General features: G+C 44.3%; 1 protein-coding gene across 2 annotated transcripts; it reads left to right on the forward strand.

The window, feature by feature from the left end:
- Positions 1–473: 473 nt before the first annotated feature.
- On the forward strand, positions 474–9,438 carry glo1 (glyoxalase 1). 2 transcript variants are annotated; one of them, XM_078398962.1, is made up of 7 exons: positions 474–622; positions 2,853–2,935; positions 3,339–3,374; positions 4,369–4,509; positions 7,238–7,305; positions 7,784–7,873; positions 8,428–9,438. In XM_078398962.1, the coding sequence occupies exons 1-7, from the start codon at positions 548–550 to the stop codon at positions 8,517–8,519; spliced, it is 585 nt and encodes a 194-aa protein (XP_078255088.1). In that variant the 5' UTR covers positions 474–547; the 3' UTR covers positions 8,520–9,438. The 2 variants fall into 2 exon arrangements, with proteins under 2 accessions (XP_078255088.1, XP_078255089.1); XM_078398963.1 differs by lacking the exon at positions 3,339–3,374.
- Positions 9,439–12,521: the final 3,083 nt, after the last annotated feature.

Below are 12,521 nucleotides of genomic sequence, written 5' to 3' on the forward strand. Positions count from 1 at the left end.
CTTCTCTCCTGAGATGCTCCTGCCTGTCCCGCTGAGTGACTCCATCATTTAGTGTCCACCACATCCCGTCTCACTTCCCTCAATACACCCAGATGCATCACACCGAGGCGGGCGAGGTTGGCTCACCTTTCTACCTCCACTGTCAACCTGTTCAAATAAAGAAACTGGAATTCATATAAGGTTGATGTAAATGGGTGGTGAAGGACCGGGTGAGCCGAAGGGCCTTTTTCGGTGCTAGTATCTCTGACTCTAGGAGATGATGATTGAACCACAGGAGAGTCGAGGGAGGGGAGAGGAGAGAAGGTGGTGCTGAGGGTGGAGTTGGATGTGATCTTCGGGCGGGGTGGGACAATCCGGAGTGGCCAAGAGGCCGCCGCTGCATGTCACGGGCGGGCGCCGCCCCACCCTCGCTCATTGGCCAAGCCGCCGGCGGTGGGCGGCTTCTTTCCTGTGATTGGCGGGGCGGCCGGGGGCGGGGCCAGTGCCAGGGGTCGCGCCGCCAGCCCCTCTCCCACCTCAGTCGCTCTGAGTTGGCCAAACTGTCGTAATGGCGCAGGAGCTGAGCGGCCTCACGGACGAACAAGCGCACGCCGCCTGTTCCGAGCCCGACCCCGATACCCAGGTGTGGCGGCCGGGGCCGGGTCACCTCCGTTGGGGCCGGGGTCAGGGCTGGGAAACAGCACCAGGGTATCGGGTGGCCATCTGCGGGAGAGGCCGTGCAAGGACTGGGTCAGACCGGCTGTCAAACCCGTGCTGCACTCTCCCGGCCCAAGAAACCACCGCAGGTTGCCGTTGAGCTGGAGGCCATGCTAACTACCGAGTTAGCTAACTAGTGCTAACTACTGAGACAGTTCACCCCAGGAAGAGTTCCCTCTTTGCTCCAACACTGCTAATTATTTTAAATCTCTGATCTCCGATTTTTTTAACTCCCTTTCCCCTTTGCCAAAAGAAGTTAATGCAGACTGTGGACTTTGCTGGTTCTCTCTGTGGCTCAAAGCCGTGTGGCTTTCCCCAGCATCTCAGGTACCCTCCCATATCGCCAAGAGATGCGAATTTGTGGGTTAGTTGGCTACTGTACATTGCCCCCCCCGTGTTAGGACAATGGGTGTAATTAGACGGTATTTAATGGGACTGGATTTAAAGAACGATTATTGTGGAGGATTGCTATGTGAACTGGTGTAGACATTGGCTGACATGACCCTTTTCTATGTTTCAAGAAAAATGTTTCACGTTAATGCCTTTAAAATCCATGAAATTCCAGATTTTTTTAATGGTTAAAGACGGCTGTAGACCAAATGAACTTGGGACCCTGCCCATGTACACAGATGATTAAAGTTAGAGTTTCAGCTGTCGATTGGACTGCAGAAGTGTCAATGTACATGGTACTTGGCCCATTTTTAGGGCCATGTTCTGAATACTGTGTATAGTATAGGCACCGTATGCTCATGGCATGGTTTACTCTGAATTTACATTTGTGTGGCACACAAAGTTTTTTACTGTAATGTGGTACAAAGAGAATAATATACCAGTAATCAGGGATGTTATAATGGATCTGGAGGAGTTACTGTCTGTTCCAAGTGTTCACACAATGGCTGAATTACACTCTGGTACTGTAGATTCCTCATGTACTTGAACCATACTAAGCTTTGAAGGACTAAAATAAGAGGATGTTTTTTAAATATAAGTTATTTTCTGTGTTGGAAGAATCCAGAACTATATTGAAATTGAAACAGCCATTTAAGACTGAGGTCAGGAAACACAAAAGTGCGGTGGGAAGTGTTAACTGCCCACACTGGTTACTTCTGAATGCCAGGCTACGGCAGTGACACAGGTCGTGGGATATCAGTGGATGGGGTCAACACTGGATGTGAACCTCAGTCAGAGTTAGACAGAGTAGACTCTAAGGTGTACAAGATGCTCACCATCATGAGATGGGTCATAGAATATAAGAACAAAGAGGTTCTAATACAACTTTATTGAACATCGATGGGATCACAGCTAAAGTACTGTGTGTAGTTCTAGTGGCTATACTATAGGTGCTGGAGATTCACCAGGATATTGCCTGGGACAGAGATATTCAGTTATGAGGGGTAACTGGGTTTCAGTCTCGGTTACATTGAAAAGCTTTTGTTGTGTACGAACCAGTCAGCAGAAAGACAACACATTATTACAATCGATCCATTTACAGTGTACGGATACATGATAAGGGAATAACGTTTAGTGCAAGGTAAAGCCAGCAAAGTCCGATCGAGGATAGTCCTAGGGTCACCAAAGAGGTAGATAGTAGTTCAGGACTGCTCTCTGGTTTTGGTAGGATGATTGTGTTACTCAGTGGACTAGGCTGAGGGGGAGCTAATAGAAATCTGCTAAATTATTTATAGGCAGACACAGGGTAGATGGATGGAAACATTTTCCCCAAAATAGTCTAAAACTAGACAGCATAGATATAGGGAAAGGGGTAAAAGGTGTAGAGGGTTTCTGTGGAACAATCTTTTCATATAGTGGTTAGATTCTTTCTAAGGGATGGTGGAGGCAGAGACTCTGAACGTCACAGCACCTGAATCAGCATGGGATATGTCATGGCCCAAGTGCTGGTAAATGGGGTTGGTAAGATGGGCAGTTTTGTTGTGGTTGTCCAAAGCAAATGACCTGTTTCTATGCTGTGTAATTCCAGCTGAGAAGTGAGGGCTTATTGCTTTTGTTTTCCTCCCTTCCTATTGAGGTAGAGGAGATGAGAAAAAATAAACGTATGACATGTAACTTGATTTCTCCTCAGTCGCTTTTTGTTATAAATAAAACTATCAGCCAGAGAGCATCTATTTTCCAATGTTCTCATTGTTTCTCTCTTTTAGGATTTCATAATGCAACAGACCATGCTGAGAGTGAAAGATCCAAAAAAATCTCTGGATTTTTACACCAGAATCATTGGAATGACGTAAGGAACATTGAAAGTTGAGTAGAGGAAAGGGAAAGTGAGTGAGTTGTTTAGAAGTGAGAATGAAAGCAAGAAGTACAGAGGAGCCCACAGATTAAACAATGTAATGCAACACACCATTCAGTTTGTCTTTGTAAAGTTGTATCTTAGGAGTGCAGGTCTCTCTTATTTAAAGGTTATGCCTCTGCACAGCTAAATATCCCAAAGCAGGGACAAAAGGGGCAGAGCAATAATTAGTTGCAGATAGATGAATTTACAAAGAGTTTGAACCATCTTAAAGGTTAAGATTTTTAAAGATTGTTGACTTGCCTGATGTACATTTCTTTCTCAATATATTAGATGCTTTCTGGAGGCTTAGCTCTTTTGCCAATTTATTTTTATTATTTCCCTCTTTGCTGTCGAGTCAATGGGATTCGTGTCCTGACTCAGTAACTTGCAGGTAAACACATGTCAGAAATGTCTGCATTCTGTTAACATTACACATTATTTTTTCCTGCCTCACCCAGCTTGTAACAGTGTGATTTCTGCTTACACCTTTTACAGAATGCTTTGTGACCATGAGGGTCTTGTGTCGCATTTTGTCCCTCGCTACAATTTTGCTCTTTACCTTTGCCCTCTAACCTTTCTCCAGTATTATGCCTCGTTCTATCTTCCAGCATTCAGAGCTGCAAAAGGTAACTGAAACAGGCCAGCTCTCGGCAACAGCAATCTCTTACATGGCTTCCTGTTTGCCTTGAATCAGTCAGTTCCACTAACTCTGGCAGTACAATAGACAATAGGTGCAGGAGGAGGCCATTCGGCCCTTCGAGCCAGCACCGCCATTCAGTGTGATCATGGCTGATCATTCTCAATCAGTACCCTGTTCCTGCTTTCTCCCCATACAAAATAATTTGTTACTTTACAAAAAGTAATAAATTGAATCACTTTAGGTTCCTTCGTCCATCACCTTCCCCTGACGATGGACACGTTCCCAAGTCCCTAGTTCTTAACCCTTCTGCCAAAGGGAACAGTTTTTGTCTACCCCATCCAGATCCTTCATGATTGTAAATAAGGCAACACACCATCCTGGAGTCCTGTTTGTAGCAACAGAATCCCCTGCCAGTCTCCCAAGTTCCCAGCTGATGTGAAACCTAGGTGTGCGCCTTGATCCCTGTGTCATGTTTGAAGGCCCTGTGAATGGGAACCCACCACTAGGCAGGTTCAATATCGTAGTGTCACTGGAGCTTAATTCAAAGTGATCCCAGCAGGAGTTCACATGGGCAGAATCCAGTGCAGTTGTGTGAGTCCACAGACCCTCTGTGCCTTCTTAAACATGCTCCCTCTCTCCACCTTGCCCCATACGTTTCCCAGGAATTTTGTAGCATTACGCACCTTCAACCTGCTGCGTGCATGCTCCCTTTCTCTGATGGAATTTTTCCCCACCTTGCTCCCAGGCTGCTGCAGAAATTTGACTTTCCCTCAATGAAGTTCACACTTTACTTCCTGGGCTTCGAGGACAAAAAGGAAATCCCGGGTGAAAAGAACGAGCACACGGCCTGGACATTCTCTCGGAGAGCCACCATCGAGCTGACGCAGTGAGTATGTTGGCTGCTCCTGCCTGCTGGATATCTCGCAGGATACCTGCAGCGTTTGGTGTTTGCAGTGTCATGTTTGAAGGCTCTGTGAATGGGAACCCACCACTAGGCAGGTTTTGCATGCACAGCTGGCTCTTCAAATGCAGGCTTGCATTTTTATCGTTAAATTCACTTGCCTGTTACCCTTGGTGAATAGGGTTCTGGGCAAAGTGTCTGATAATTAAATTAGTATAGGTAGGTAGCAGAGTCCCAATGGGATGAAGGGCCTGTTTCCATGCCATGTGACTCAATGTTCACTTGTACATCACGTTTTTTGCAGGAAACTGTCTTAAGTAAGATGCTTCACAGAAACATGCTCAACAAGTCGCGCAAGACTGGCCTGGCCAAAGGGAGAGGTTCTGAGGTGCATCTGAAAGGAGAGATGGAGAGAACTGGGGAAGGAATTCCAATTAGAGACACAAAGCTGGAGTAACTCAGCGGGACAGGCAGCATCTCTGGAGAGAATGGGTGACGTTTCGGGTCGAGATCCTTCTTCAGACTTCCAATTCCAATTTGCAACCAAGGCACGATTAGCAGTCTGTCAGGTTGAGTTTATTGTCAGATGCACAATAGCGTTGTACAGGCACAATGAAATGTTACTTGCAGCAGCATTACAGGCACATGACGAACACAAAAAACATAAATTCCTATATACTTATATATAAAATACATAAATTGTACAAGACAGTTAAAAGAAAATAAACATCCAATAAACAAGACATTAGTGCAAAAAACAATGATAAAAATCCAAGATAGTGCAAGAGGTGTACCATTGTGTTCAGTTGTCAAGGTAGGATCAGGGTTATGCGAGTTGGTTCACAAACCTGATAGTTGAAGGGAAGTAGTTCCTAAATCTCGTAGTGTGGGTTTTGAGGCTGCTGTACCTCCTGCATGAAGGCAGCAGCGAGCAGAGGGCATGGCCCGGATGATGGGGTTTCGTGATGACTGATGCCGGCTACCTGAGGGAGCGCCTTCGGTAGATGCTTTGGCTGGTGTGAAATGGTCTGTGAGCTGAATGCACCACTGCAGACTCTTGCATTGTGCACCAGGCCACGGTGTAATCAGTAGATGTACTTTCTACAGTGCATCTGTAAAGGTTTTATATAATATTCAGTGACATGCCAAATCTTTTTAAACATAAGAAAGTAGAGATGCTGCTGTGTGGCCATCGTAATTACATCTAAACATAGCACAAAAAGTAAGGAAATTTGTGTTTGGTAGATTAACAATGCTTCTTGGCAATAAATCTTATACCGTTGGAAAGCCTGTTTATTTCCCTTTTAAATGGTGCCACATTTGTAAGGAACATGCATTTGTGGGATGAGCAGCAGAGCTGAGTATGTGGGTTGCGCCCATGAAAAATGTGCCAAATCTTCTCTGCCAAGGCCAAACAGCTTATTCTGCTGTTGCTATTGACTCTTGTTTTGAGCTTCTGGTACCCCCAGGTGCTGACAATCAGGTGCCTCGTTGGCTGACTTGCGACAAATGCTGGTTGAAGAATGGGATGCCATCCCACAACAGTGTGTGACCAGGCTGGTGCCAGGCTGTTGTGGCTGTGTATGGTTCTTCCACACGCTACTGAGGCTCCTGTTTATTAAATGAATAAATTGTTAAATTGCCAATATGTCTTGTTTCTTCAGACTTCAATCATCCAATCCACCAAACAACACCGAACAAGAGTCAATGGCAGAATAAGCTGTTTGGCATTGGCAGAGAAGATTTGGCACATTTTTCATGGGCGCAACCCACATACTCAGCTCTGCTGCTCATCCCACAAATGTATGTTCCTTACAAATGTGGCACCATTTAAAAGGGAAATAAACAGGCTTTCCAACGGTATAAGATTTATTGCCAAGAAGCATTGTTACAACAAAGAAATAATCTACCAAACACAAATTTCCTTACTTTTTGTGCTATGTTTATGTGCTGGGCCCAGGATATGTCATCTGAGATGTTAATGCCAAGGAGTCTAATTTTGCCCAGGCAAATAGATAGGCCCATGGATGTGCAGAAAATAGAGGGATACAGATTATTGCAGGCAGAGGGGATTATTTTAACTTGGTATCATGTACAGCACAGACATTGTGGGCCAAAGGTCATTTTCCTGTTCAGTACTGTTTGGTATCTTATTTTAGGGGTGGGGGGGTGGAGAGAGCTGAGAAAAACAAACCTCCTCAAGGCAGTGGTGTGTTTTGAAACTTGCCGTCTGGATTGTTGGTGATGGCAGAAGTTCTGACCATGGGTACAAGTCAGCTGGCCAAGAACAGGACTGAGCTGGAAAAGGAGATTCGTCGGATTGGCAAAGATGGACACAGGAGTGTAACTCAATGGTTCAGGCCTTTTCTGGAGAAAATGGGTAGGTAAGTTTCGGGTCGGGACTCTTCTTCAGACTGATTGCAGGGAATAGAGAGCTGAACACAGCTGGCAACAAATGACCTCGGGTGGTGATTCCCTGATAGGCGGATTGATGGACAAAGGCCAGAGATAGAAGCAGGCGTGAGGATGAAGAATCTGAAGAAGGGTCCTGACCTGTAACATCACCTATCCATTTTCTTCAGACATTGCCTGACCCACTGAGTTACCCCAGCATTTATGGCTTCAGGCTAGCACAAGGAGTGGGCAGATCTATTGGGGGGAGGATCTGTTGGATGGGGCACCTGTTGTTCATCCGCATGTTTATGTCTTGCAGCAACTGGGGCACTGAGGTTGATGAAAACCAAGCCTACCACAATGGGAATTCTGACCCCAGAGGATTTGGTAAGTCTGGTCACCTTGACTCTCAAAGATTTTGAGTCATGAGACCAAACGGGAACAAAAGAGTCCAGCTCAGGAGGAGGACCTTCTTCGGTGCTTGTGTGGTACTGGGGGAAGCAGGGTGGTGGAGGAGAGGTGGGGACCTTGCAGGAGATGGTCTTCTATCTGGATAACATCTGTTACGATTATTTACGTTTGGGAGGACAGCATGGATCCTTGCTCTCAATCCGTATGTGAGAGTGCCTTCTTTGGCTTTCCCGTTGCTACTGAACGGCGTTAGAGAGAATCATAGAACTAACAGTGGAGAAGGCCATTTGGCCCATCCTGACTACTGATGGGTGTAGGACAGAGCTGAGAATTCCTGTTGACAGGCTGACTTAGAAGGGGGTGGCTGTTGTGATAGTGAGAAGTGGTTGCATGTTCAATTGTCTTGGGTTGTCCATGCTTGTAATGTTCACCTGGAGATGCTCCTTGCCTGCAGGCCACCTGGGCATTGCTGTCCCTGATGTTTACATAGCCTGCAAGCGGTTTGAGGAACTGGGGGTGAAATTTGTGAAGAAGGTGGATGATGGTAAGTCCTTAGATCTTCATCCTGCCCCATTCAACAACTGTTGAGTGAATCGGCAACACAGATTTCATGTCCTTGTGATGGTCAACAGGTCAGGCAGTATCTGAGGAGAGAGAAACAAAGGCAACGTTTTGGGTTGAAGACCTTTTGTCAGAACTGGACATGTGAGAAAACGAGTGTTCTGTTGCAGAGACAGTGGAGAGAATGGGGAACTCCAGGATAGAGTGGAGGAGTAAGGCTGTCCAGATGACACAAGGTCTTTGATGCTGTGTTCCCCATCTGCAACTAAACCATACTTGCTTTCTCAATTTTCCAGTTCTGATGGAAGGTCATTGACTTGAAACATTAACTTTGTTTCTCACACCACAGATGCTGCTTGGCCTGGTCAGTGGTTTCAGCATCTTTTGTTTTTCTATTATATTTCCTACACTTAACACCTAAGGGACTATGGTTTTTGTTTCACCATTCCCTTGTTCCAGGGCAAGTCAGGTGAGACATGAGTTGAGTGGAAGTTTTGAGAAATTATATGTAAACCAATTTATTTTTCTCTGTTGCAGGTAAAATGAAGGGGCTCGCTTTCATTCAGGATCCAGATGGTTATTGGATTGAGATTCTCAGCCCAAACCAAATGCTTACCATAGTTCCTTAGGTGTGAAGCGTGAACTGTGAGACTCGACAACAATTTGGATACACTTGACAACATCACCTGCCCCATGCAGTACGGAGATTTGCCACAACTATAAATATAATTGAACTGTTTTGGAATTCAGGTTTTGTGAATTTGGTATTTTTTAGCTTGTCTCTGAGCAGTCAAGACCCACTTCCTTGTAAATTATAAATTGTAAAGGAAGTTTGCAGCTTGAATGTCCTACGTGTGCGAAGTCCCCAAGAGCTGAATGTATAAAGCCTAGACTAATCATGTTTAAAGTGAAGTGTAGATCCTAATTAATCAATTATTTCCTCCTTGCAATTTTCACCAAAAGGAGCAGGGTAAAATGAAGTTGATTTTTTTCTTTTGCAGCATACATGTTTAGAAGCCAGTTTTAAATTATAAATCCACATTTCCATTAGTACTTTCAAATTCTAGTGTTGACTGTAAATTCAATGCCAAAAGTTTGGGAAAAATCAACCTCAGTTCTTGCAATTAGCGATTTTAACTTGGAAAATCCTGAAGTGGATTGTCGTTGGTGAAAATTTGTCTTGATGGAGATAATCTGGGACCCATAGCAGTTTAAAATTAACAAGTAATTGTTCTATTGGAAGTTGCTTTCCTTCCAGTCTTAATTTAACTTCTATTAGAAATATGAAATATAACTGCATTATTAAAGACTGTAATCTGTCACCACTGCCCAGAATTTGGGTAAAAAATACCCATGCTCCTCGTTTACTAAAATCCTGTTGGTGTTTACATTTTCTTAATCAGGAGGATTCTTATTATGCTTTGAACAACAGCATGGCAGCCACACTCTTGGCAACAGTCTCACCTGCAAATTTGTAGATTCATTGAATGTCTATTTCTGTTAAATAGAAATTATCTTCATGCAGAGCCTGATTTGTAATAAATGTTTTCCCCAATGTTCATTTTTGGAATTTTGCCTGTTTTTACAAAAGAAAATCAAATCTAAGTGGGCTTTAAGTCCTCTTGGAGTTATTCCCAAATTGCTTTCTAATATTGTGACACACTCACACTAGCAAATCCCTATCCTGCTTGTGCCTCCATCACTCCCCACCTCTGGAACCAGTTAAACCATTTGTCAATGGCCTTCCCCGGTGGAACCCAATGTCTACCATTCCATGGCCATCATGTCTAGAGACTTCGCAGCCAATCCCACTGCCCCATTCTTCCACCTTGGTTTTGAACCTTCTCTGCTTCAAACATCTTTTAACATCAAACCTTCTCTGCTTTCCATCTTTTAAGGAATGATGGTCTCAAACTTTTAAATATAGTAAATTTCATTTATTTCTAAAAACATCAGTCTCAAAATGTCATCATTCTCAATAACAGTCCTGTCATTTTCACTTCTCCATAATTTATATTATATTGATGCATGCACAAAAGGTTGAGGGGTGTTAATGTGAGTTCCAGCCCCTCAGTAACCAATGGCAGGAGGACTGGTGGCTGTCGATTCATGGCAGTGTTGTTGAAGCTCAATGCAGCTGCCACAGTGTATGGCCCTACAGGTCATCCTGACCTTGGAACGCAGCAGTCGTTCATTAGCAGATGGCTTGTTTCAGTAGGTGGAATGGCCTGTACAGAGTTTGGGCCTCTCAGCTGTCCATGTCCAGGAGCAGAATTAGGTCATTCAGCCTATCAAGTCTACTCCGCCATTTAATCATGACTGAACTCTTTCCCTCCTTACCCCATTCTCCTGCCTTCTCCCCAGAACACATGACACCCATACTAACCAAGAATCTATCTGCCATAAAAATATTAATTGACTTGGCCTCCACAGCCTTCTGTGGCAATCCTCAACAAGGACCATTACTTCTCTGTCCTGACATTCCAGAAACAGATGGAGGTTGTCTCATCCCCACCTCAGCTGGCTGAAGATTGTGTTGTAACACTAAGACACCCTGAAAGGTTTTGGTGATGAGCATTATTCTAAATGTCCTTCCAGCAGAACCTTCCACCAATGTCTACCTTTTCTTACAGGGCATTCTGTAAGGACTGCTGCCTGATGGACATGTGGTGAAAGTAGTCCTCTATTGAACATGGTGCAGCAGTCTAACTGAATGGGGGATCTTATAGCAATGTAGCCAGGCCACCCATTACCAGTGGGAACAGAGAGGCCAGCACACAATGACACTTTGCGTTCTGGTGTGGCTGCATCAATGTAGCCCGTGGGACAAGCACGTAATGGGTGAAATTCTTTCACCACCCTTTCTCTTGAGCACATGTGCTCTGTGACATTTATGGGATGAGCACAGGAACAGACCAATCTGATTAACCCTATCTGCCTGCACTTGGTCTGTATCCACTATTACCTGCCTGTTCATGCGTTTTACAAAATGTTTATTAAACACCACTATCGTATGCTTCGATCAAAGAAAGAGCCTGCACATCTCCAATTAAACTTTTCCCCCTCTTGCCTTAAACCTTCTCCCTCTAGTATTTAACATTTCCATTCTAGGAAAAAGACTCAATCTACTCTATCTATGCCTCATAATAAGCGAGTTCGGTATTTTGACTGAACATGTGCTGGTCATAGGTTGCAAGGGCTAAGCATTCTCACCGGCTGATCTGCTGCGTGTACACAGACCTGCGTTTCATCTGTATTTTCCAGTTTTGCTTCATAGAGGTAAGAAAATAATGCTTTAAAAATATTAATTAGGTGTATTTATGGTTAATTTGTACTCCAGTAGACACAAAATGCTGGAGTAACTTACCGGGACAAGCAGCATCTCTGGAGAGAGGCAATGGCTGCACTCTTCTATGTTCGAAATGTCAGCATATGAATTGACAAGGCACAACGGGCTATGGACCAAGTGATGGATTTGGAATAAATTGGTACTTCATCGTTGGCATGAAGGGTTTGCTTGATACTGAGAAACACGGAAAGCTTCACTGTCTGCCGTACCTGCATGCTTAGGACCAGGCAAGACTTTCACAGTAAAAAGCAGGGCTGTTGAGCACTGAAGGACAAAGAAACCTAGGGGAAAGTGGCGACTTAAGTAGTCGGGGCGGTGAAGGTTATTGGCACACTGGCCGTCGTCTCCAGTCGGTCGGGAGCTGCAGCTAGACATACTTCCACAGATGTAGTCGTCAGCAATTTCAGAGCATTCCCTGATTTCCCACATCCTGCATGAGGAGCATACCACTGCTATTTCACTTCGACTACACTGAGACCGAAGAGTAAAGTTAAGAAAAAGTTAAGTGCATGGAGGGGAGATGTTGTTGGCTCCAAGTACGGAAACAAGGCCAGATTTAAGAATACAAAATGGAGAATGGATAATGCTTTGGGGCAAGATATTCCAAAACTTATTGCTGAGGCAACTGAAGGAATGATGATGTCTAAATATTGGTGATAGACAAAGGGCCAGGATTGAACTGGTAAAGGCTGGCTCAAGTACCTTTATAGTCAGACCAGTACGATGTAGAAGAGGTTGGTGGAAGATCTTTGTCTTGTAGAGGTCAGCTGCAAGGCCCATCCTCTGATGTATGTTAGTTTAGCCTCTGAACATCTACAAGTGTTATCTGCTTAACATGGAGAATTCAGTAACATTGTCCTGTGCTGTACAATTTCTCATTAGCTCTACCCTATGGCAACTTTGCACTGAGGAAGATTGAGAAATGGGTTGAGTTTGTTTATAGTCACAGAATAACAAATTGACCATTTGGCACTGAAATGAAAAGTTTCTGCTATTATATTTTGAATTCTCTACCTTAGAGGTACGTTGAATATATAGAAGCCTGAGATTCATAGATTTTTGGCATCTGGAAGACTTAGAATCATAGAAATAAAGTATTTCTGTCCGCCAATTCCATACCCACCATCATGATCGAGGCTACTGAAATCTCAGCAGTTGAGCTGTGGACAAACGCTGGCAAATGCAGATGCTCAGAGGCCATGCTGTCATCAATGAGAGGATGGACCTTACAGTGCCAGAAGAGAGGTGCTTTACCATCTGCATCTCTACATCACCCAGACGA

The sequence above is a fragment of the Rhinoraja longicauda genome, chromosome 5, assembly GCF_053455715.1.
Source record: "Rhinoraja longicauda isolate Sanriku21f chromosome 5, sRhiLon1.1, whole genome shotgun sequence".
Classification (NCBI taxonomy): Eukaryota; Metazoa; Chordata; class Chondrichthyes; order Rajiformes; family Arhynchobatidae; genus Rhinoraja; species Rhinoraja longicauda.

Bases quoted from the DNA above. Each gene is read 5' to 3' on its own strand.
- glo1 (XM_078398962.1), top strand. From the start codon at position 548: ATGGCGCAGGAGCTGAGCGGCCTCACGGACGAACAAGCGCACGCCGCC. The intron at 2,936-3,338 runs GTAAGGAACATT...TTTGCTGTCGAG, and splicing joins ACCAGAATCATTGGAATGAC to TCAATGGGATTCGTGTCCTG. The intron at 4,510-7,237 runs GTGAGTATGTTG...TATGTCTTGCAG, and splicing joins GCCACCATCGAGCTGACGCA to CAACTGGGGCACTGAGGTTG.